General features: G+C 38.5%; 1 protein-coding gene across 4 annotated transcripts in view; it reads right to left on the bottom strand.

Moving 5' to 3' along the window:
• The window catches only part of LOC127197235 (contactin-4), a 746,803-nt gene that overhangs the window by 196,454 nt on the left and 522,915 nt on the right, over positions 1-27,434 (bottom strand). For all 4 annotated transcript variants that reach the window (XM_051155008.1, XM_051155009.1, XM_051155007.1 and 1 more), the window contains exon 6: positions 19,023-19,220. In XM_051155008.1, coding sequence (XP_051010965.1) covers positions 19,023-19,220 — 198 coding nt within the window. The remainder of the gene's footprint in view (positions 1-19,022; positions 19,221-27,434) is intronic.

Genomic DNA, 27,434 nt, shown 5'->3' with positions numbered 1-27,434 from the left:
GGTGTCCAGGTAGTGATTTCTCAGAGGCATTCTGTGGCTACGATGTTTACTTATTCCTGAGGCCAACGTGAAGGAATCTAAATGAGTATATTCAAGGCAGCATAAGAAGCCTGTATTCTAAATTGCCAACCCATAACAAATGATTAGCACTTGAAATAGGCAAAGTTTACATGTGCTTGTCTTGTCAATGGAGTAGTTAGTTACCTTGGTAGCCATTGTCCCCCATATCTAGAAAGATGATGGTGTGTGACAGTTACAGTAACAGCCCAAAAGAGTAAATCTATGTTTAATGACTAAAAACATATCATTTATTTCCTATCAATACTATCTTGACTCATTGGTTAAGGCTGTCATCAGTTTAATGTATCTATTTCAACTTAAACCCTGGACATTTCCCATGATTACCGATTCAACAGTCACTGACGAAGATTTTGATGGTATCTACTTTTTTTTTTTTTTTCAAAGTGAATGGTCTCTTCCATTCATCTCTCTTTTAGGCCTCCCTTAAGTCAGAGGGAAAAGACATGAATGGTTTCAGAAGAGTAACAACAAGGAATGGACAGGCACAGGTGCAGAAACAAAGAGAGCTGATTTTATTCATTTTGCAAACACGTTTCATGTGCTGGCTTAGACCGAGAGGAGTCACAAGGATCTAATCAGTCTACGAAAAAAAAAAAAAACAACAACAACAACAACAACAACTCAGCACTACGAGTTAGATATTGACAGTGTTGCTAGGTTCATCATGAGGTCTGTTGTGGAAGGGTGAACTGGGATACAGTTCTGCCTTTGCTGTTTGGTTTTATTTTCCTTGTCTAGAATAACAGAGAATAGCAGCTTTAGGAGGGACTTCGAGGTAATTTTCCCCTGTGTTCTTAAAAGACATTTTTAGATTTCTTTATTTTATTTTATGTGTATAAGAAAAGACTATGTGAAGTGTCTGCTCTCTAAAGAGATCAGAAGAAGATATCAGATCTCCTGGAACTGCAGTTACCAATGGAAATGAGCCACCAGTACACACTGAAAACTGAACCCTGGTCCTCTGCAAGAATAAGCACTTTTAACAGTTGAGCCATCTCATCTTCCAGGGATAAGTTTGACATTCCTTGAATATATACTCTGTGTACAGAGAATTCCTGGTTTCTTTAAAAACACAGAAATGTTATGGGGATATCTTTTTGTTTTAAGGCCAGGAATGGGGTATAGGGCTGCTCATATTGTCCTCAGCAGCTAACTATGATTTGTCTCATGCTCTAGCATGGGCATGATTTTGCCATCTGAGGATGGAATTCAGGGAACTCTTCAGAGCGTATAAACGCTAAAGCCCCAAGAGGCAGGGGTGGGGAGCGCTGCTGTTTCCTCTGCTGCCCATTCCTGTTTGCTTCTGCTGTGTTGTTGGATTTCCTTTGGAGATATCCTGATGGTAATGATCGAACTCACCCCAAGGAATTTGATGCCCCTAATCAGCAGGAAGTAGTCCAAAGATATCAATGACCTCCTTCCCCTCTAACCTTCTTTCTCTCCTACCTAGTGTTGGGGGTTTTGAGGATAGGGGTACTGTAGGGAGGTAGGTAAAAGAACCCAATAAAGCAGCCAAAACTCCAGCCAGACTTCTTTGCATTCAGGGGAGATCACCATTAGGGGCCTTTTAGAGGAAGGGATTAAGACAACTCTTAATCCTCAAAAAGGGTACAATTGCTATTTTTGTAAGGGAGGCTTTAATCTAAAATGGTTTAACAATGTGTTTTCAGTCCCACCAAGATCTAGTTCACCGTCAAAGTTAAAAACTCAAGTTGAGTCTTCGCTTTGTACTGTGCCCTTTCTCCTCTACAGTGTATACAACTGTCAAAGTGAAGTAAAACACACCAAAGACACATTTGTTTTGTTCATAAACAAAGCTAGTTCCTTTTTTTTTCAAGTCTCTGCCAAAATTCCTCTTGCACCTATATTTGATTGCCTTCCTTTGAGCATTTGCACAAAGCTGACTGAGTAGTGGCGTGGTGCATGCTAACAACTGCATTCACACACAGCTGCTGAACTTGCTAACAAACCGTCTGTACGGCTGAATCATCATCCCATAAATATCAGGAGTATGACTCGGAGTGCAGGGAGCAAGTTAACACCTTTTGGTGATGTGCATGTGGCTGTTTACTCTGAGATCGGTGTTAATTGAAAAAAAAAAGTTGCCTTTGATTCCCAGGAAATCAAGACATTTGCAGCGTAATATGTGGCATATTGGATAGAGATGAGACAATAAGGTTAGAAATACAAGGGGCAAGGGTGTCTTGGAAGTGGCTGGTCTTGTCTGTGTCGTCTTTTTCTACATGTGCATCATGTTTCTTTAATGAATCTATGAAGAGTATAGTAAGAATCTAGCGTTGTTCTGAGCATCAGTGTGGATGTGGACTCAATGTCTAGATCCCCAAATGTCTATTCTCCATCCTAAAAATTCTGCCTATCAGAGTGTGGATTCAGAGTTCCCACTTGTAAGAACTGTTACATAAAACCCCTCCTCCCTGTCTCTGAGTGAACTAGTCTCTAGCCGACTGAGGTTTGTGACTAACCGGAAAGAATATTTTTTTTTCTGCTTCATTTCTTTCTATTTTTAAAGTACTTTAAAAATATCAACATTTTTAAAGATATAACTTGCATATTAGCAATTCGCCAATTTAATGAGCAGATTCAATGATTATGATTCCACTGTCACCATAAACTGGTTTCTGAGCATTTCTGATACCCAAATAAATACTCTGGTTTCTCTTCATGTTGTATACATCATCTTTTTTCCTTTTACCAATACCCAAATTATATCTGTGATGCCATTTACTGTTGTCAGCCTAGCCTAGCCCAGCCCAGCCTCGAGCCACCTCTGGCCTACTTTCAGTACATTTATCTGGTCACGGCACTTCATATTAATAGAACCATATATCTGCATTGTTTATAAAATGTATTTCTTCTTATGTGTATGAATGTTTGCCTTCATGTATATATGTATACCACATGCATGTCTAGTTCCTTTGGAGGTCAGAAGAGGGTACCAGATCCTCCAGAAATAGAATTACAGACAGCTGTGAGCGCCATGTACGTTCTGAGAACTGAACCTGTATCCTCTGTAAGTGCAACCAGTGTTCTTAACTGTTTGCCCTTTCTCTAGTGTCCCATTGGTGTCTTTCCTGTCTGGCTTCTTTTATATGCCATGCTTTTAAGGGCCATGCCATAGCATACCAGCATTATGCATGACCTGTTGCAAAACAGGATGTCACTGTGTGCACATTACACTGTTTATTTATAAGATAAACATTTGCATTAGTTTTGTAGTGGTCCTATAACAAAGAAGTACAAGCTAAGTAGCTGAAAGGAACATATTTTGCCATAGTCCTGGAGGCACTGGCAGGTCTTAGAGCTAAGGCTCTGGGTATATACCTTTGCTTCTTTCCAGGTTCTGGGGGGGTGCAGTCAATTGAAGCGATCCTCAGCTTGTAGCTATGTTATTCAGATCACTGCCCCTGTGTTTAAATGACTCTTTCTCTGTATCTACAATGTGAGTTAAGGCCCCATTCTATTTCAGGATGTCCTCATTTTAATTATCTCTACTTACAATGACTCTAGCTCTTTATAAGGCTGCATTTTTGAAGGTAGAGCAAGGAAAGAGGTAGGATGCAACATACTGCAACACTGACTGACAAGCACTTGGGCAGCTGTCATATTTGGCTACTGCCAGTGATGCTTCAATGAGCCATGATATGCTTTGTGTGGCCATATGTTTTATTTGCCTTATGTTCTCTAAGAGTTTCATATACATGAGTCTGCTGGTTTATGTCTTACTACAAATGATGCAGCCTCAAAGTATTGTATTTTGGTCACCCTGTTTATATTTTTGGTTGTGAGCCTAGCCTTTAATGGTTGAGCTATCTTGCCTGCTCAGATCACCCTGTTTAAACTCTGTCCCTACTATTGATTTTTTTATTAGCATTTCCTTTCCTTCTTGTTACTTATCATGTGTAAGACTCTCTCATTTGTTTATATATTTATTAGCTTTCACTCAAAGGGGAAAAGATACCACCAAGAGATATAGTGTTTTGTTTTGTTTTTTTTTAACTTGTATACCTACCTGAGATTCACAATCTCTTAGTAGGTGTTCAGTCAATAACTACAGACATAAAGCATCTTACAAAGTCCATAGCACCTCTCAAAGAGTGAGCCATTTTCCATCATCTTTATAGCTAGTTATAAGCAAGGCTTCTCCTCCATTGTACATTGTATCTTGAGAAATGAAAATCTTATTATGTTTCCATATCATTCACAAGCCATATCTTAGTAACATGAATATGGAAAAAAATTGAGATGAGCAGGGATGAGTGGTAAGGGGGAAAAGATGGCAGGCATGCAGGCATTTTAAATATGGCCTATAATAGTAAGAGACACATGCTGTTTTCCTGCCATGAGAGTCATTTACTATCTATCCTTGTGGTTTCCCTTTACTAACATGAACAGGATAGCTTGTTTTCCTGGTCATATGGGGGCAGTTTCTTGGTTTATAGAGCGATCCATATTTATAGATATGTAAATACGAACAAATAAGTATCAGTAAGGACAGACTGATCTGAATACACAGCAGTAGTTATAGTACATAAAGATGATTTTCACTGCTGCTTATAGGAATGTCAATGCTTATAATGAGTAGCCTCATTTTATAATCATACTTATAAGGGGAGCACTTTGCTTCAACTATATTATGAGTGATATACTGGGGAACACCTGTGGAAGTTCACCATTTAATTTGGGAACATCTGGTATATGCTGTATTTTGCTTTGGCTATTTTTTTAAATTCTAAATATTGTGCCCTTTACATTTTACATTAGATGTCAAATCTGTTGCCTTTCTGTTTTGCGGAAAACAAAAGGCTGGTGAAAACAGAGACACATCTTTTTAGGCTGTTTCTCTGACCACCTGGAAATGGTTGAACTTAATTGGTCCACAGATGGTCTGGCGGTTTACAAAGCATGGCCATTGATAGAATTACTCCTAAATCTATTTTCTATCTTCACAAAGGTAGGAGATATAAAAACTTAAGTTCATTTACATAACAAAAACCTAAAAAAAAACTAGAGAGAATGCATGCAATATAACATGGCTCAACCAGAAAATGTGATCTCTGCCACACTTTTTTTTCCATATAGATAACATGATTTCTTTATTATGTCCAATTGAAAAATGATATACTTTCCTCTATATATTTATGCATGAGGTTGGAAAAACCTTATGGCTTATGAAAAGGCACCTTCAATGTTATCTGTTTTTTGGAACTAGAGACCCATTGTAACAGTTATGAAAGTTACATTAAGTAATGGAAATTCCTTATGTCAAAGTTCCCAAAAGGCCAGGTCTTGGTTCTATTTATGTTATGGCTGAACTTAATAAATACTAACATCAGTCATAAACTATTCAGTATGCCTGGCAAAGGGGGCTGGAGCTCACTGCAGTTCACACTGTCCTGATTCCTGTATTTATGGCTTTTATAAGACTACTGGTTTTTGGTAGGTCGCCTGGTGATGAGGCATACTTAAACTGTGATGAATTGCTTACTGTGTAAGTAAAAGTTGACTTCACCAGGAAACCTGGCTAGAACTTCCTGGGTGTTTGTTATGAAGCAGTTGTTCATTCTGTGATGGAAATTGTCTGGAGGGCTTGAGTTTCTAATTTACAGAGCAGAGCGAAAGCCAGAGGATGAGGCTCTGCCCCTCCAGGTCGATCCCAGGTGATGCTGCTGACGGCTTGAAGAACACACTTTGAGTGCCACTATCCTAATTATGAGCAAAGGGAAGACATTCCACCTGATGTTCATAAACCTGTCCTGCAAGTATGTCATGGTGGGGAGATGCCAGGAATAAAGGTCTACCAGTGATGAGGCCATTGAAAACCACATTGTTGACGACTTCGTGGGTAGAGATTGTTCCATAACTAAAACCTAGACTCTTGTTAAAGGCTGTTGCCCAGGTCTGTAAGATCATAGGACCTAAAGAAATAGATCACAATTTACAGAATATGAGTGAAATCAGCCACATGCTGCTCTTGTTTAAGTACAATTTGCAGAGTACTGTGCTGGCAGAAGGAAGACAGTTTGCAAAACCGAGTGCTTAAGGATTTTTTTTTTTTGCCAACGCCTGCCTTAGCTGGAATCTGTGCTTGCTAAATTAAACTACAGATGGAACGAACATTTACTAACTTCCACTGAGTGGGATTTTCTACTGAAAAAAAAATAATTGCCAAAAAAAAAGTGTTTTGGAAAAAGTTCCCACACTGTCTTTCTTGAAAAACAAGTCACATAGTATGTATTCCATTCACCTAAAAATATTTGGAAATATCTGATTAGTCATACAAGTTCCCTTGGCTGAGTTTGCTACTGTGGCCTTTTTCTAAAAGTCATGCTTTTTTATTCTTCTGAGTGTGGAGGAAAACCTGATGAAATGTCTGAGGATTGGTCCTAGTATATTTCTGTTGCTGAGATAAAACCTATGGCCAAAAGGGGCTAGGATCGGAAATGGTTTATTTGGCTTACAAATCCCCATCACAGTCCACTAGTGAGAGAAGTCAGGTCAGTCACTCAAGCAGAGACAGAGGCGGGAGCCATGAGGAACACTGCTTACTGGCTTGCTCTCCATGGTGTGCTCAGCCTGTTTTCCTATACAATGCAGGGCCACCCTCACAATGGAGGCACCACCCACAGGGGTCTGGGCCCTCCCACATCAGTCATTAATCCAGAAAATGCACACACACACACACACACACACGCACACACACATATACACACACACCACACACACACATATACACCTCGCACGCCCATGTGCCAGTCCAACGGAGTCAAGTTGTCAGCTGAGGTCCCTTCTTCCCAGGTAACTCATTTGTGTCAAGATGACAAAAAATAACCCACACAGCATCTCATGTATCACAACCCAGCAGAAGAATTCGCACTGAAACATATGTCTAAACAAGAATCTCCTCACTTATAGAAAGAGAAAAGGTATATTATGTTTTACCACCAGGATCTTGGAATGGTCTCAAAAATCCATGAGAAATGAAAATAAATGCATTATTTTTCTTAAACAAAATTGTACCTCCTTCCTTTCTTTACAACAGTTTAGATGCAGAAAAAACTTTTTCTAGAAGACTGTGTCAATACAAAGACAGAGTGAGCACAGATCTCTGATTGGTTGGCAGAGTGTCTGCTTACCTGGACGCCGGTGGTAACTTGCTGTGTGCAGTATGTGAAATTGATTATAGGCTGTCTTGGATAATTTTTGTCTCCTTTGAGGATACTCACAAATACTAAGATGTTCTTCATATTGTGTTTAATTACTTCTTTCTCTGCCTCTGCATGCACTGACACTAACTGAAATCAGTATAGACGGTTGGAAGACTGTCTTGATATTTAATGATTTTGTCATGGTCTCAGAAGTCAGCAAGGCTTTTTTTTTTTTTTTTTTTTGGTTGTAATCTTTTTTTTTTTTAACTTTTTTATTTTTTTCTTTTTATTAATTTATTCTTGTTACATCTCAATGTTTATCCCATCCCTTGTATCCTCCCATTCCTCCCTCCCCCCCCCCCCATTTTCCCATTATTCCCCTCCCCTATGACTGTGACTGAGGGGGATTACCTCCCCCTGTATATTCTCATAGGGTCAGCAAGGCTTTTTAATGTAAGGTCAGGGCACACAAGATTCACTTAGACTTTGGGGATAGAAGATCTGAACCCTCTCTCTCTCTCTCTCTCCTCTCTGGTTTGGAAACAGTCATAGACAAATATTTGCCAATGGGTAAGTGACTGTGTGCTAAATAAAACTTTAATAATAAAAACAGGTGGTGGGCCCAGGAGTCATAATGGGCTGAAATGGTGAAGATAGTGACATTTGAAAGAAGAACAATGCTATCAATAGAGTATTAGAACTAACAAGAGGTTTCAATAAGCTTAGCAGATAAAGAATACTTTTTAAGAGTAAAAGCATTCTTTAACAAGCAATAACAAATTAGATAGTATGGTTAAAAACAAAATATCATTTAGAATACAATAAGAATGACACAAACTCTAGAAATTATCCAAGAATAGCCAACTTATCTATAAAGAAAATTTTAATTTTACCTACTGAAACAGGCCATAGGCATAGGCCACAGGTGGCCTTCAAAGAGTTTGTCAATGAGCAATGTCTTCTGTTGGGAACTCTTTTCTCATTTCAGATTGTTCAACTTCCTGGAAGATGATTCTTAAGACCATGGAAATGTCCTTCGCACCCAAACTTTCTATCCATATGAGTTTGATTATTTAACCCACAGGATGGAGTGGAAGAATTGACTCCTGAAAGTTATCCTTTACTTTCTACATCCTCAGCCCAATAAAGAAATAAGTAAACAAAGCCATTTGCCCAAGCTAAGTCAATTCTAGTCATACACCTCTAATACTTTATTTTATCTCTAATTTCTCCATCTGTTATTCTATTGTCAAGAATCCAATTTTATAGCCAGTAAACAATAAAACTAGACCCGTTGCTAGTTTAGGGTTCTCTAAGATTATGTTTCAATGTGCTAAAAACTGGGTCTTTTGACTTCATAGTATACTGCCCGCCATGAACACTGAACAGATGCTTCCTAACTGACTAGCCAAATGACCATCCAAGACCTTTGGCCCCCATGGACCCAAAATGGAATTGGCTGGAATAGAGATCTAAAGCTGACTGCCAAGTTCCTAAGCTTGTCAAACCTTCAGAATATCCGCAGCCATTAAGACTCTATTAAATCAGATTAGCAAAGGCAGCTTAGAAAAAAACGTCTCACATCCTTTAGTCATTTAGATGTTCTCATCAAACATGTTTTACGCCCACAGATCCTCAACTGTGAAGTTGTTAGAAAATTAAAAACAAGACATGATTGCTGTGACAAAGCTGCACCAAAGTTGCAATTAAAAGTGAGACTTAAATAAAGCAAAGAATTTTGTGGGAGAATTCCTTAAATAATACAAAATTACATTTAAATGGAGGGGATAGCCTGTTGACTAAATGCTGGTATATTAATAATAGACCTTAAGTAGGCCAAGTACACACTAAAAGAAACACTCCACTCTAATGTCTTTTTAAAAATTATGACCCCTGGGTTAATTAAGTGGCCCATAAATGAAGCTGACTTATTCATAAAGACAAATAGTGGTTGCTAGGGACCCATGAGGCTCTAATGCAAGTTAGGGAAACATTAGGGACACTTGCTGTGAGCCGTTAGCAAGACAATAAAGGAAGCAATACATTTCCAAGAAAACCCATTCTTTTTTGCTTTAAATATTTGTGCTGGTTTTAAATATGTAAATATGGGATGGGCTGTGTTGGTCATTGCACTACAAGTTTTAATGTTGATAGAGATGGAGACCATTATCTCTGTGCCCTGTAAGTGATTGTGCCTTGCAGTTTGCTAAGATTTGTATCTGGGAGAAATCTGACCCAATGATAAACACTTGCCATATCAGTAGTGTTTTATATAACCTAATCTTTGCAAATTCTGAGCCTGAAGTAAGCTGAAAAGCTGTTCCTAGAATCACCTAGATGGCAAGAAAGAATCTTAGACGTAAATTAATAAATACTGCTCACTCATTCAGTAACTAAAACTAAGGACCAGAGAAGTGAGACCACTATCTCCTACTAACTGTAGATCTGGACAGTACTCCGCATTCCATCACCTTTCCTTTCTGCTTTTTAGTCCTATACGTGTGCAGAACATTTATTGTTGTCCGCTTTGGGTTTTTCCTGAATCTGGGAGAAGCTGAGATCATCACCATCTCGCCCTTCTTCCATTTGGTTAAAGCATGACTTAAGGTAAGAACATTAAATGTTTCAACAGGGAGCCTGGCCCATGTTTTCACAGCTGAGCTCTATTACCTTTGGGGCAAAGGTGAAGACTTAGGAAAACATGGTTAGGAATTTCATTTATACTTTGAGAACATAAATGTACACTTTCAGTACTTAAAAAATTAAGTTGTTTGGTTTTTTCCAAGAATTTCATACATAAGTAGTATATTTCCACCTCCCCTTATTCCCTCAACTCCTCCCATTTAACCCACTCCCTTTTAAATTCACGATTTCTTCCTCCTCCTCTTCTTCTTCCTCTTCTTCTTCTTCCTACTTCTTCTTCCTTCTTCTCCTTCTCCTCCTCTCCTTTTTCTTCTTCAATTATTGTTTTACACAAATACACACACACACACACACACACACACACACACACATCCTACAAAATGCATTCAATGTTGCTCATAGGCTCACGGGTTTTAGATTGACACTTTGGGGTTCAGTTACCTATGAGAAAAAAATCTACTGCTGGACGACAATCACCTCTAATATTTTAATTTTATGATGATGTATAAGCATCCAAAAAATGTAAATTTCACATAAAGATATATATGTATATTCCTAAGATACAAATAAACACAGGATTAAACAGAGAAAAAGAATTTTGTGAAACTTCTGGGGATAAATTTTTTGCTCCTTACTCCTTGGTATTTTCCTATATAGAGTTCTGATCGGGGAAATTAGTTTAAAATATTTAACAATCAGTGTGTAAAACACGGGCCCATTAAACAGAGCCAGGATGAAATCATCTTGCTCATCAATTATCTTGGTTCTAGTGAGCAAAACAATATGCAAGCATATCTCTAGGCAGTCTCAAGGAACACAGATAGAAGGCCAAGTCTAGACAAGTGCTCGTTAAGCTCAATTATGCACTCATGTGAGTGACATCAGCATCCTTAGAGACTTCTTCATTTCCCAATTGCTCGCTTTTCCGGTTAACTTCTTTTGTCATGAGCTTTTGCATGGAGAGTGTAGGGTAATGACTGAGCATATAGAAAGTAGCCATATTCGGGTTACCAAATTCTTATTTTTCTTTAATATGTGTTTTACATTAATCTATTACTTTTTATGAAAAATGTGAGACAAATTGTTGAGATCTGTGCAGCAAGTATATAATACGCTGAGCTCACTTTTATTAATGACCAGCATTGGGGCTAATATTGACCAGAAGACCACTGGACTACCCTCTATTAATAACCCAGATGCATTCTTCCTAATTAAAATCTTTCCCTTTCCAGATACCTAAGCAATAGGCACGTGTTGCCAAATAATAACTTGTGTTATTTTTCACAGTAAATTAAAAATATGTAGAAAAAGAACTATAATCTCTGAAACAAAATTCTATCATATCTGTCTAACAATTTTCAATTTTATATATTTTTTTAGAGGAGAACACTGGAGGACAAGCTTTGGTTATTTGGAAGAATCCCAAATGTAAAATGAAAAAGCATCCATATTTTAAAAAAGAGAAAAGGGAGGTCTGAGAATCTAGAGCCTAGGACAGCTCTTCCTGAGGCTCAGCAAGATGGACAGGGACCAGAAGCCTAGCCAATGCTGCTCTGCCTCACTTCCCAGCTCTTCAAAAATCCCTTTTCCTCCGAATTGAAGATGTAAAATTTCGTGTCTTTAAATGCTGTCTGTCTCATTCTGTGTGTGGTTACATGCTCATGTGCGCAGGTACACAGAGAGGCCAGAGAGGGAGTCAGGGCCCCAGGAACTAAGTTAGAGATGGTTGTGAGCTGCCCAGTATGGATGCTAGGATCCAAATGCAGGTACTCCGGAAGAGCAATATGTATTCTTTACTGCTGAGCTATCTCTCCAGGCCCCAAATCAAAAATTTATACCCAAAGGAAAACACCTTGTTAATCAGCATTTTGGAAAACATAATTCCACTTATATTCTGTAAACAACATCTTTTCTGCTTATTATTGCAATCTTATTAAAATGAAATTTTTGAAGCATATTTTAGGAAAGTTATTGATGCATACTTTTATTTCATAACTGTTCAAATCACTCTGCATGCATTTTTAATACACAAAGTATCTCTCTGAGGTAAATACTGTTATACTAACTTTACTGATGAGTAAACAAAGGCCAATGGGGTTAAATTGCAATTTCCCTGTGAAATAGACAGTCACTGGTGGGTCTTGATTCTACACAGAGAACCTACTCCTCAGTCTTCCTGGCTTATTTCCTTGCTAAAAATTGAATAAGGAAGAGAGAGGCAAGAGGAAGGCATTTTGTTCAGTGTGAGATTAAAGAAAGAGCCCATACAAAAGACCTAAGGGATAAAGAGCTAGGAGCACAAGGTAAATGCAGTGAGGTGGATGCGGGACACCACACTTGATTCCTGCGAACACCCGAGCCAAGACTCACAGTTCACGTTTTATGATTCTCTGGTGACCTTTTAGCCTGGAAACAGTGAGTCTAGAACCGTCTTCCTGGAACTCAAAAGCCACGACTTGAATGGTAGGAAAACTAGTCATTTAAGCTACCTCTGTTCACAGCGCTGTAAAGTACCAGTTGTGGCAATTAGTTTAGTTCAGGCTTGAACTTCCACTGCTGTACTTGTTATATTTCTGAGTCAGAAAAAGGGTGTGAAATTTTGAGTGTGCTTCAGTGATCAAAATGACTGTTCCAAGTCTACACCCCTTGCATATATCAGCCTAACATAGTCACTAAATACCAGCTCCTGTAGAGTGATAATTTCGTAGATTTTTTTTTTTACTCTTGCAGAATAGATTTCATTAAAGATGTCATCTTAATTTTGCAATCTCCTTTTGATTTATTTCTCCCCTCTTCTCTCACCTTCAGACAGGAGCTAATTAAATAACTTGTTTTGTGCTTAGTAATTGAACTTCATATCCATTTTATGTACTCCAGTCTAAATGAGAAAGATATAAATTTTTTTTGCCATGCAACTCTCATGCAAATTAGAAATGAATGGGCATTAATTGCCGAAGAATGAGGTGTTTAGCCTGTTAATTCTGTGATAAAATATTCTGATACAAAGCATTGGTCATTTCTTATGAGATGGACTAGAGAATACATTTCAGAAATAAATCTAAAAAGGGAGCAAAAGGCAAAGTTGCTGCCAGCCTGAGGTATATGTGATGATACTGGGATTTCTGTGTTCCTAATTTGCTTCCCACTTCCAAAGTTTCTGCAGCTTTCTGTGATGTTTGTCTTCAGCTGTATCCAAGTCAATATTTTATTATATCCATGACTTGATACACCAAATCAGGTAATACCCATGGCTAGATATTTTGGCATACATACATTTGTTTAGGGAACCCCCATCCCCCCCAAAGGTCTGTGTTCTAAACTGATCTTGTACAAAATGCCACCGGAGCGAATCCTTTCTTCATCATTGTTTCAGGAAAGGTGGCACTTTTGCCTTTTGACAGGGCTGGTACTTTGCCTGAGATTATCTTTTAAACTGGGTCTCGTGTAGCCCAGTCTGCATTTATACTCACTAAATAGCTGAGGAGGACCCTGTACGCCGGATCCTCCTGCCTCCACTCCCCAAGCGTTGGGATTTCAGGCGTATGCCACGAGGCCCAGGTGCATGCAGCACTGAGCTACTCTATTGAACCTAGAACTCTGTGTGTGTGAGGCAGGGAGCGTGTCAACTGGGTTGAGCTGCAGCACCAGTGCACCTTGCCTACTTCTAAACTGATGACTGGTTTTATGACTACCATACACCATGCTAATTTAACCAGAATCCACGGGAGCAATTTAACTTTGCTGTGTCTCAGCAAGGGTGCTAGTGTTCAGCATGGAGTCCTGATGAAGGTGGTAAAGTCTTCTCTTGAGTAGAGTGAGGATCAAAATGCAAGTAACAAATGCAGGTATATCAGACGAATATTATGACAGAACTTGACCGAAACACCAGAAAACAGGTAATTCTGTCTATTTGTGAAGGGAAAAGTCACGTGTCTAGAATGTAAACGAGAATCCTCAACTTTTCATTTGTAAATCTCCTTGCTAAATCATTTCAATTATTTCAGCACATAGGTTTTTAAAAAAAATATATAGTCTCATTTGCTGAGCCAGGGAGGTACTTTCCATTCATGATTTTCTCATCTGCCCTCCATCATATCCTGTGTGTTGTTACAGTCTGGCATGTTTACTTGCAAAGTGTGCCTCAGATACACTTCTGTCCCTCTCAACTATTCTTCTTAGCCCAGCTTACCACCGTTCCCGGCACTCTTCTGACCAGATGTGCATTTTATCTGCCTACTTCCTGGAAGTCTTTTTTTTTTTTTTTTCTTTTCTGGAAAGCAGCCAATTATACTAGATATCATGCATATTATATATTTACACTATGATTCATAACTGTAGCAACATTACAGCTATAATGTAGCAACAGAATAATTGTACGGTTGGGGTCAGCACAGCGTGAGGAACTGTATTAAAGGGCCAGAGCATTAGGAAGGCTGAGGACCACCAGTCTAGAAATAAAATGTAGTCTTTTCTCTCTGGTCTCCATGACTGGCTTGTGTTCCTTAAACTCCAGGCCACTCTCTGCCTAGATTACCACGCTTGAACCACCTTAATTGTCTTCTTAGTCCGAGAAGAAGTAAACGTTTTTCTTGGTGTCTGCTCTGTACCTCAGGACCTTGGGGCATGATGACAGCTCAGCCTGGACTATTCCTTTTTCTAATCATCTCAGGACTTATTTCTTATCATTTCAATGATATCCCCATGTCCTCTTCCGAGAGGATTTCAATGTCAACCCTTTCTACAGGAAGGGTTCTATTTTACCACATTTAAAAAATATATTTTATTAATTTATTCATATTACATCTCACTTGTTATCCCATCCCTTGTACCCTCCCATTCCTCCCTCCCTCCCATTATCCCCTTACTCTCCTCCCCTATGGCTGTATATGAGAGGGACCTCTTCCCCCTGTATATGTTCATAGGGTATCAAGTCTCTTCTTGGAAGCCTGCTATCCTTCCTCTGAGTGCCACCAGGCCTCCCCATCCAGGGGACTTGGTCAAATATGAAGCACCAGAGTTCATGTGAAAGTCAGTCCCCACTCTCCACTCAACGGTGAAGAATGTCCTGTCTATTGGATAGATCTGGGTAGGGGTTCAAAGTTTACTGCATGTATTGTCCTTGGCTGGTGCCATAGTTTGAGCAGGACCCCTGGGCCCAGATCTGCCCATCATAATGTTCTTGTAGGTTTCTAGGATGCTCTGGATCCTTCTATTTCCCCATTCTCCTATGCTTCTCTCATCTAGAGTCCTAATAGGATGTCCTCTCCTCTGTCCCACTTTCCTGGTAAGTGAAGGCTTTCGTGGGACATGACCCTTGGGCTAGTGTCCAGATATAAGTGACTTTATACCATTTGAGTCTTTCTGCTTCTGGGTTAACTCACTCATTATGATCATTTCTAGTTCAATCCATATGTCCACAAATTCCTGTAATTCATTGTTTTTAATAGCTGAGTAGTATTCCATAGTGTAAATGTACCAGTTTCTTTATCCATTCTTCTACTGAGGGACACTTAGGCTGTTTCCATGTTCTGGCTATGATGAATAAGGCTGCTATGAACATGGTAGAGCAAATGTTCTTGTTGTGTGCTGGAGCATCTTCTGGGTATATCCCAAGGAGTGGAACAGCTGGGTCTTGAGGAAGCCCTATTCCCAGTTTTCTGAGATAGCTAGCACCAGATAGATTTTCAAAGTGGCTGTACTAGTTTGCATTCCCACCAGCAATGAAGGAGTGTTCCTCTCTCTCCACATCCTCGCCAGCATGTGGTATCACTTGAATTTTTTATCTTATTTATTTATTTATTTATTTATTTATTTATTCTTGTTACATCTCAATGGTTATCCCATCCCTTGTGTCCTCCCATTCTTCCCTCCCTCCCATTTTCCCCTTATTCCCCTCCCCTATGACTGTTCCTGAGGGGGATTTCCTCGCCCTGTATATGCTCATAGGGTATCAAGTCTCTTCTTGGTAACCTGTTATCCTTCCTCTGAGTGCCATCAGATCTTAGCCATTCTGATGGGTGTAGATAGAATCTCAGAGTCGTTTTGATTTGCATTTCCATGATGACTAAGGAGGTTGAGCATTTCTTTAAGTGTTTCTCAGCCATTTGATATTCCTCTGTTGAGAATTCTCTTTTTTTTTTTTTTTTTTTTTTTTGGTTTTTTGAGACAGGGTTTCTCTGTGTAGCCTTGGCCATTCTGGACTCACTTTGTAGACCAGGCTGGCCTCGAACTCACAGCGATCCGCCTGCCTCTGCCTCCCGAGTGCTGGGATTAAAGGTGTGCGCCACCACGCCTGTTTAGTTCTGAGCCCCATTTCTCAATTGGGTTATTTGGTTTGGTGGTGGTTAATTTCTTGAGTTCTTTATATATTTTTGGATATTTGACCTTTGTCAGTTGCAAGGTTGGTGAAGATCTTTTCCCAGTCTGTAGGCTGTCACTTTGTTCTGTTGACAATGTTTCCTACCTTGCAGAAGCTTCTCAGCCTCATGAGGTCCCATTTATTAATTGTTGACCTTAAGGCCTAGACTGTTAGATTTCTGTTCAGGAAGTTGTCTCCTGTGCCAATGTGTTCCAGGCTCTTCCCCACTTTTTCTTCTATCTGACTTAGTGTTTCTGGTTTTATGTTGAGGTCTCTGTCCACTTGGATTTGAGTTTTGTGCATAGTAACAAATATGGGTCCAGTTGCATTTTTTTTTACACGTACACCTCCAGTTAGACCAGCACCATTTGTTGAAGATGCTATCTTTTTTCCATTGAATAGATTTGGCTTCTTTGTCAAAAATCAAGTGACCATATGTGTGTGGGTTCATTTCTGGGTCTTCAATTTGATTCTACTGATCAACCAGCCTGTTGCTGTGCCAGTACCATGCTGTTTTAATTACTATTGCTTTATAGTACAGCTTGAGATCAGGTATGGAGATTCCTCTGGAGCACCTTTTATTGTACAAGATTGTTTTAGCTATTCTGGGTTTTTGTTTTTCCATATGAAGTTGAAAATTGAACTTTCAATGTCTTTAAAAAATTGTGTAGGTATTTTGATAGGAATTGCATTGAATCTGTAAATTGCTTTTGGTAAGATGTCCATTTTACTATGTTAATTCTCCCAATCCACAAGCGAGGAAGATCATTTCATCCTCTCATGTCATCTTCAATCTCTTTCTTCAGAGTTTTGAAATTTTTTTCAAACAAGTTCTTCACTTGCTTGGTTAGAGTAACTTTTAAATATTTTATATTGCTTGTGGCTCATGTGAAGGGTATAGTTTTCCTAATTTCTTCCTCTGCATGACTCTGTTTACCACATTATTATGTATTATTTTTATGTATTATTCTAAAAAACAAACCCCACCTGGCCAGTAGAATATATGAATTATTAAATAGGGTTCTGTTCTACTTACTGGAACATAGAAGCATTACTGTCACATAACAAGTGCTAAATAAAAATATTAATTGTATGACTAAGTCAAGCAACTGAAAACTAAACTATTCATTAAAAATGTCCACTGTGGTCTATATTTTAAGAATGTGTAGACCATCTCTAAAGAGCTAATTTGGATGTTAAAACCCTGACTTGGAAACTTCAAGTTCAAACCCACTGGTAATGTAGAGAGATAGAGGAAGCTAGGTGCATGTGTGGCTTAGTGGCAGAGGCCTTGCCTAGCATGTGCAAGGACCTGAGTTCAATCCTTAGCATTTCAAGACAAGAACTGTACAGAGTAATAGATTTGGGAAATAAAGGGCATTGTTTCTTATATGACTTCATGTAAGGGTCTGTGTAGGGCGATGAAAGAAAGAGGGTAAAGGTTAAAACTATGTAAGCCCTTGAGTCAGCGGACAGAGTACTGTGTTGGAATCTTAGTTATGTGGTTTTGGATTTGTTATTTAACACATCTGAGGCCCAGTTTCCTCAAGTGAGGAAGAAGACACTCCTTAAATTTTAAATGAGATAAACGTACAGCCTAGCACATAGTAAGTGACCAATATTTTTTTGTTTGTTGTTATTAATATCTTAACCTATCATTTCTTTACCTGTATGATAAAATCTTGTCATTCCATTTCACATGTTATTGATTTTGTTTTTAGAATAAAAGCCTAAACCTGTCAACAACAAATATTGAAATCTTCACATTGGTTCTTCCTAAAGGGCTTAAATACACATTGTTGTCATTCTTCCAATGAATATTTAACAAGACACTTCTATCTGCTGCCTTCTATACTAGACAGCAATAAGGAAGACAGTATAGGTAGCTTAAATGACACTCACTGGCAAGTGCAGAAGGATAAGTAGTTCATGTGTAAACTGTGCATGTGTGGTGGTGGTGGTGGGCATATAGTAATGGACTTTATTGGTGTTTAATGAGAAGTTGCCTGGTGCAGCATGGGTGGGAGCAGTAGACTTGGAGAGATGGCTTCCTGGAAAATATGTGGTATTTCTAAAGAACCGGGACGACACAGTGCATATATCATCTACTAAGTCAGAATTTGGGACTAAGAAAGGATTTCAGGAGAGGGAAATGGCACAGATGAGAATCTACAGTAGAACGAGTCTTGGTACTCATATGCTTTAGCTAACCAGAATGTCTTTTAAAAGCACATGGTGACATAATGTGTTCTGTCCAGACATGTACATAAAATTCACATATTTTCCTAAAATAATCTCATACACGGTGAGGAATTAAAATTTTTTTGTCTCAAATGAGCTATACATATTTCTGAATTTTTTTGTGGTAGAAACTATGCCTCCACTATTGTAAATCTAGGTATTATTTGGATAATTTAAAAATACTTTCTGGATCCTGAATACTCAATTACATAGAGTTAATTAATGAGCTTATTGTTTAACCCTTCACTTCATTTCGCCTGTGTATACAATTTAACATCCTTTTGTTATTTATATTCACCTAAATCCATATTCCATCCCTATTGAGATTAACAATCAGATTTCTAACTAGTTTTCCAAAATAGGTTTATGGGCTTATTTCTTGCACAACTGGAAAAAAAAATAATGGTAACCAAATAAAGAATGTATTAAACTTTTTTTTTTTTAAAAGCCTTATGGGCCAATAATACAGTACCTTTCCATGCCCCACCCATGATCTCCATAAATAGAACTGAGAACATTGCTAGGCAACTCACCATCATTCCTCAGGATTAGTGGTGTGGGTGGCCCCAAGACCTTGTGGTTTGTCACAGTGTTGGTAACTACACAGGTATAATTCCCAACATCGGATTTTTCTACTTTGGCAATATACAGATTCCCAGTCTCTTGAGAAACGAAGCGGCGGTTATCCTGATAGGAAGGGTATTCATTGAAGATCCAAGCATAGCTCAACTCTGCAAGCACAAGAATCATCATTGCAATTATTGTTTTTGTCCCTGGAACTTTGATGCATCTAGAACAGAAATGGTCAAGCTAGAACCTTAGATTGCTGCTCTTCACCCTGTAAGATACAAATGGGAGGTAATCACAGTCACTTAAGGTTTCCTACTGTCAGTCAATAATGCTTTATTTCCAGAAGACTAGGAAATACGCTGGACATTTACCCAGAGAGGCCTAACCTTTATAAGCCAAAGGAATATGCACATGTCAAGCACTTTGTAGCAAGTTCTAAAGGAATGCAAATGTTAAAGACCCAGTATATAACCTTGACATAATAATGTGAGATGCTATCCTGCACAGTGTTTGATCACTTTTTGTATATAATAATGGTCACTATAGTGAATTGGGTTACAGGTTTACATAGTACTCTATGGTATTTGATGCATTTCACTCTTTTCATGAAGATTGGATACAGAAAAACAGCAATGAATTCAACCTCTTAACCTTAACTAGAGAGAGTGATCGCCAAGATTCACTCTATGTTTTTCCCCACTTCTCCCACTCTCAGCTGAAATTCTCTTCTCTCCTTACTTAGAAAGTGGATGACTTCTCCAAAAATTTAATAAGCTAATAATTACATATTGTAGTCATTTCTAGCCAAACACACACGGATGGTTTAATTATTCCATATGTAAGATATGTTCTTCAAAATACAGTTGTTAAAAGACATAGCCATAAGAAAGTGTACATGACCAGGCATGGCGGTACACACCTTTAATTCCAGCACTCAGGGGGCAAAGGCAGGTGGATCTCTGTGAGTTCGAGGCCAGCCTGGTCTACAAAAGTGAGTCCAGGACAGTTAAGGCTACACAGAGAAATCCTGTTTCAAAAAAACAAAACAAAACAAAAAAAAGTGTATGTGGAACAATAGTGGTCAGAGAAGCAAGCTTGTAAATAGTTGTACTCGTCCCAGAATGCAGTGGGGCAATTGTATGGAGCAGTCCTATCTGGAAATATGCTTTGGACAGCTCTTCCTTTCATTTTGTGAATGAACATATAAACCCATGTTTTCAAATTCAAAGAACCCCAAATGACTATGAATTTATCTGATGGGCTACAATGACCCATCATGATCCAGGACACCAAACTTCAACTCCAGGCAGTTCATTCTTCTTTATGAAGTGTGAACTCAGATGTATCCAAACCTGAGACATGGTAAACTGGCTACTGGCCCTTATTGTTTAATATTACTTTTATCTTTAAAAATCACTTTGTTGGGGGAAGGAGAAAAAAAAAACCAAAAAACAAAAAACAAGTCACACAGCGAGCCTCTGGTTGTAGAAACAGTTGGCTGAGTTACTCTATGTCATTCTTTTATATGAGCCTACTTAAATTCTAAATGCATGAATGGTCCTTCGTAAGTGGCAGAAAGGCCACTTGAGCTTTATAAAGAGAACTCTAATTACTGTAGAAGGCATTTTTGCTGTTTAATCCTTCAGTGAATCCCAACCATAATTGACCTCAACCACTGAATAAGTAATAAGAAACATGGTTTGCCTTAATATTCCATTGTTGACATACAAAAGAAGGGTCATGTAAATTACTCTCCCTTTATCCCAGAATTATAGCATTTCCACATGTATTATCTCAGAGAGCTATAATTATGTTTCTATGAGAAAAGTTAATCACTTTCTGCATGTGCATGTAATTAGAGGTAACCCATGCTGATGGTGAGAGGATACTGAGCAGAAGCAAACAAGTTTTTTCCCCAAGGTCATGGAACAATTTCTTCTGATATGAAATATCCTATTTTGGAAAAAAGCATTTTTAAGACTCAGAAAGTAAAGGAAGCTTATAAGGAACAAGAAGGAAACAAACATCTAAGTCTCAAGAAGTTCCTGAAACTTAATAAATCCATAAAACCTTTCTTCATAGTTATGGAAGTAGGAAGATGCATCAGGAAGAAGTGACTCCAACCTCACATGATAGGACGAGCGAGCTCTGTGGATACAGGTTTCTTAGTTGTCACTCATGTGAGGTAGGCTTTATGTGATTTTCTAGTCTAGATTATGGGGGCATAGTTTCTTTGGTTTGTATTAGTGACTTATCTGCAATAAGTAGATGTTTGTTTACATTCCCAAGAAAAGTTACATAAGGATGGAGAAATGGATCAACATTTAAGAGTACTTGATTTTCCAGAGGACCCCAGTTCAACTCCCAGTACCTGGATGACAGCTCACAATCATCTGAAACTCCAGTTACAGACAATCTGATGCCTTCTTCTGGCACCCTTAGGTACCAGGAATACACATGTTGCACCAACATATATGCAAGTAAAACACTCCATAAACATTAAAAAAAGAAGAAAAATACTTTTAAAAATTTAAAAAGAAAAGTCATACAACACACAGTAAGTTGGTTATTTTCCCAACCAAAACAAAAAAACAAACAATCAAACCAAAAGAACAACAATAACAACAAAAGTACATAAACTTTAATATAGAAAAAGACCAGATAAGAGGTCACGAGGAAACATAACATAGCAGGGACACCTTCCAGTAAGAAAAGATGTATAAAATCAGCAAGACAGACAAAGTACTCTGTATTCAACTTCATAATTCCATTTATAGCAAACCCTGCCATCTCTCGGTGTTCCTGTGCTCTCATATGGACAATGAGAACACCATGTATCCTCTAGGAAGCTATAAGAAAAATTTAGATATAAATTACCACCTCCAAAGTCACAAAGTAGACACTGCAAGGCAATTTACAAGCAGAAAATTAATCATTTCTCACTTTCCCAAAGAGGGTTGAAATCAAATATACAAAAGTATAAATTTTCCTTTGAGATTTTTTTTCAAATTCTTGAGATGGCTAGTGGCTGTGAAGGTCTCTCAACTCTAAGGGAGAAATTTAGCAACCAGAACGCAGCAATTAGAAAAAAAAAGGCATCTGGTATTTGGTAACTGGAGGAAAAGCAGCAAAACTTAAATCTGTGTTACATAAGAGAAGCCACTTATACTCTCTCACTCTCTACTTCTTAATCAATAAAATGTTGATAATTTAAACTGGTATATAGGTATGTGTACCTATATAGCATATAGGAATATGTACTAATAGTTGATGCAGAAATTATTGAAATGTCTGCAGTGTTGTAGAGATTTCCATTATTATCATCTCTGTCACTAGCTTAATAATTAAAAAAAAATGCTTCATTTTGCTCATTCATTACAGCATACAAATGAATGGGTTTCACAAGGCCTCTTTTCAGACATATTTGCCTTTATATTTTCTCTTAACCATTCTGCTTCTTGGGTACCTGCACATTCCCCCTTCTCCCTTTACAAGTAGATTTGATGGAGCTAGAGGTAGAGCTCAGTTGCTTGATAGCTTGCCTAGCATGAAGGAGGACCTAAGTTTAGCCTTCAGCACCTCATTCTCTAGTTATAGCAGTGCACATCTGTAATCCCAGCATTCATGAGTGAGAAAATAATCAGAAATTCAAGGGTATCTACAACAACATAAGTTCCAGGCTAGCCTGAGATGCGTGAATCTCTGTCTCAAGAAAGAAAATTTATTCTGCTAACATGCTATCTAGTGTATTTGTGACTAAGTTAGTTTCTTTCATTTTCGCTGTATTCGTGACTTAAGTGCTTTGGTGATTTTATGGGAGACATAACCAACTCTAAGAGCACGCCGCAGCATCTCCTACAGTTTGGTCCTTGAATGGAGCCCTCTTGTTCCACACTCAACCTTAAATTCAAAATGTCACATGATCAAGTCACTTGGCAAGAATTTCTTTTTTTCCTGGACATTTTGATAAGTGTGCTGGTTATGCTTTGTCAACTTGATGTCAGCTGGAGTCATCTGGGAAGAGGGAATTTCATTTGAGCAATGGCCTACATTAAATTTGTCACTGAGCACTTTCTTGGTTGATGATAAATGTAGGAGGTCCCAGTTTCTGTGGGTGGAGCCACCTCTGGATACTGGGATACAGGCATATATAAGAAAAGCTGTATGAGCAGGACAGTGAGCCATGTTCTACCATGGCCTCTATGTCAGCTCCTGTCTTCAGGTTACACACACACACACACACACACACACACACACACACACACACACACACTGAGAGAAAGAGGGTGAGGGAGAGAGAGAGAGAGAGAGAGAGAGAGAGAGAGAGAGAGAGAGAGAGAGAGAGATGGTTCTACAGAATTGTGTACACATATTGTTTTTCTAAACATACAAAGCTCAACTTGGAAAACTTGAACTAATGCAATGACTTCAATTAAAAAACATTGAGCATACACACAGACATGCATATATAGAAAATAAATATATACTATTACGTGTATACTATATATACTATATCATCTAACATTAAACAAAATAATAAGAAACAGCAGAAAGTAACAGTAATGTACTGTACTTCCTAAAAAAATATTTTAGAAGTATTTGTCACAAAAAATAATAACCTTTGGAGAGATAATGTCAACCTGACTTAAAGTTTAAATAGTGTATATGTGTTGAAGCATTACTTTATTGTATTAGTTTATATAATATTTGTTTTATAGTCATTGAGATGAATTTAATTAAAAAGAGACGAACAAAAACAAAATCTATGTAGCAGATAGGGCATTTTTAGTTTTAGTTTATTTTCCTGTTTTGTGATTAAATATGCTGGCAAGGAACTCAAGATTTAGTTCCACTCATGTTCAAGGGTGCAGTCTAACATGGAAGGCAAGTCAGGGGTACAGTCTAACATGGCAGGCAAGTCAGGGGTACAGTCTAACAAGGCAGGCAAGTCGAGGGTACAGTCTAACATGGCAGACAAGTCAGGGGTACAGTCTAACAGGGCAGGCAAGTCAGGGGTACAGTCTAACAGGGCAGGCAAGTCAGGGGTACAGTCTAACATGGCAGGCAAGTCAGGGGTACAGTCTAACATGGCAGGCAAGTCAGGGGTACAGTCTAAAATGGCAGACAAGTCAGGGGTACAGTCTAACAGGGCAGGCAAGTCAGGGGAGCGCTAACTGAAACAGCAGGTCACATGGAATCCACAATCAGGAAATAGGGAGAGAAGAACCTTAGCTCACTTTTGTTTTTAAATAAATTCAGGATTGTATTCCAGGGAAAGAATACTGCCATCTAATTTAGGCAGGTATTCCTAACTCAATTAACATAATCAAAACAATCCCTCACAAGCATGCTTGTAGACCCATCTCCCTAGTGATTGCTGATCTTGTCAATGCGTAACCCTAAGTATTACAAAACACTAAACAAACCAACTCCCCAGTATTAAATCATAACCATATTTGAACCAAGTATCATTGTTGATATTGGTTGTCAACTTGGCACGGTCAATCTAGAATCATACCTCCGGGCATATTTGTGAAGAATTATGTAGGTTAGATTGAGTGAATTGGGTAGACAAATCCTGAATGTGGCCAGTGCCATTCCATTGGCTGGGGTCCTGAGCAGAATAATATAAGAGAAATTGAGTTGAACACAAACATTCATCTCCCTTTGGTCCTGCCGTGGAGTCAATAAACTCAACTGCCTCAGTCTCCTGCGTCCATGACTTTCCTCCCATGATGAAGCAAATCCTGAAACTGTGGGCCAAAATAAATCCTCCCCTCTTTAAGTTCTCTTTACCTCTCTCCCCTCTTCCTCTCCCTCCTCTTCCCCTCCCTCTCTTCCTTTCCTCCCTCTCCCTCTCCCCCTCTGTCTGTTTGTCTGTGTCTAAGTTTGCTGTATGTATGTAGTGTGTGCACACTTAGAAAGACCAGAGGAGGAAATCAGGTGTCATGGTCCTTCTCTGTTCACTTTATTCCTTTTGATGCAGAGTCTCTCCCTGATCCTGAAGCTAGGCCAGAAGGCTGCAAGTCCCAGTGATGCCCCTATCTTTCTTCTCTCTCAGTTTGTTTTGGCTTTATCTTTCCTTACTACGTCCTTATTCCTCCCTGCTGGAATCGGAATGTTATTTTTTGCTACTTTATATTGGATGTTACTAACTTTTTATTATTTTATGATGAAGTAAGAGATGGCATTAAATTTCATACGAGATTTGGGATTTGGATTTACAATACATTGGAATTTTGAAAGACTATGGGGACTTGTGAAGCAGGACTGAATGCATTTTATGCATTTGGAATTATGGGGTGGCCATAAGCCTATGGAAACAGTAGGTAGAAGATGATGGTTTAAACGTGGTATGTTTGAATGTCAGGTTGGACTTGTGATGGTTAATATTCCCAACTTGACTAGATCTAGATTCACTGGGGAGGCAAACCTGTGTGCACAGTTGTGAGGGATTACATAGAGTAGGTTAGTTAAGGTAGGAAGGCAAACCCTCAATGTGGGTAGTGCCATCCCTTTGCCTGAGGTCTTGGACTGAATAAAAGGGAGATATGTTGCTGAGCACAAACTTTTGTCTCCTTTGCTTTCTGATTCCATAGCCCATGTAACTGACAAGCTACTGTAAGCTCCTACCAGTGTCCTTTCCCTACTGTGATGGGCTACACCCTAGAGCTATAAACCAAAGTCAATCTCTTTCTAGCCGCTTTTCTCAAGGACTGTGTCATAGCACAGAGGCAAGCAATCAACATTTCAAGTCATACTTCAACTTTTGCATATCACTAGCTTGCAATATAATCTCAAAGTGCCTCACCAATTACTACAGCATCTAGGGATTAAGGTTTTTGTTTGTTTGTTTGTTTGTTTGTTTTTGTTTTTTTGTTTTTTTTTTTTAGCAAAAACACTTGTTCCAGTTGTCGTGCATGATCGATGGTGAACAAATTACATAATGTAAGCACTGTATACTAGACCAATATTCCCAACCTCTTTTTACTTCTGATCTGCAGACAGGGCTTGACTAAGTTGGCCATGTAGGACTCAAACTTGTGTTCCTTCTGCCTCAGAATCCTGAGTAGATGGGATCATGAGAACACATCACCTGTTCAAGCTCATCATTGTATCTTTCTTAGCTTATTACAGGGACAAATCCTGGAATATCACTTGACTCCACAATTGCCATGAACTCTATCTAATTGGGAAGTTGTAAATCATACTGAGGAGAAGAATTTATATTCAAATTGAATAAAGGGTAAATGAAAGCTGAGGAAGAAATGATGGTGAATAATGGGAGCAAAAAATGATGAAACAGTAAGTTATAATAATCTTGTCAAGTTGTAATAACAATATGATGCCATAACTACTTTTCACGCTTGAAAAGAGACTAAACCTGAAGTGCCAAAAAGAATTTCAAAGAAAATTATGATATTTATAGGAAAACAAAAAAGGATACAGAATTGGAAAGACAAATATTTTACTTTCAGATGTTTATAGAACCTAGACTTCAATCTCTCTCTCTCTCTCTCTCTCTCTCTCTCTCTCTCTCTCTCTCTCTCTCTCTCTCTCTCTCTCTCTCCCCCCCAACCCATGTGTACATGCATGCATGATCATGTGTTTGTGCTGGATGAAAATAGAAAGAGACTATGAGAAAGAAGGAAGAAGACATGAGAGGAGAAAGGAGTGCATATGAGAAATGAAAAAAAATATATAATATATATTAGAAGAAGAACATGTACAGGTACAGAGAAAATAGCAAGGAGGAAGCAGAGGAGGGTACACAGTGGGGAAAATAATGAAGCATGATTATATTATGTGTAAAGCTGCTCCATCACAGCAAAACCCATTTCCTTGTAAGAGAACAAAATTTAATTTAAAATAAAAAAGTATCAAATATCTGGTGCGAAGGACCCTAAAACCATCAATTCAAAACCTGTCCTTTTGTAAGTTCCTCATCCTGAAGACAAGGAGAAAAGTCTCAGCTGGAGAACAGGTAAAATAACAGTGTTTGACAGAATGCTCAGCCCTCAACAGGACATCTCCAACTGATAAATTAACTTAGTTTTCTTCAAAGCAAATATCACTACCTGAAATATTGTGTTTGTGTTTGTATATAGGTTCAGGGCCATCAGGAGGACTGGAAAGAATATAATCCAATAACAGAACAATATCAAAACAGGCAGAAAAAGTAGTAAAGCTAAATAGCACCAACAGATCATGCTGCATTTCTAGACTTAGAAGATATGAAAATACCGAGGCCTAGAAAAGGTCAGGGTGGGACATCCAAAGATGGCTAGGCAGAAAATGACCTCATGCTTCTGGCAATGCTCCCATTTCAGCACTCTGCCAGGACAACAGACACCCTTGGCATTTTAAAATAAAGA

The sequence above is a fragment of the Acomys russatus genome, chromosome 13 (genome assembly GCF_903995435.1).
Source record: "Acomys russatus chromosome 13, mAcoRus1.1, whole genome shotgun sequence".
NCBI lineage: Eukaryota > Metazoa > Chordata > Mammalia > Rodentia > Muridae > Acomys > Acomys russatus.
The sequence above is the reverse complement of the archived record's forward strand: the minus strand, read 5'-3'. Positions and strand labels throughout refer to the sequence as shown.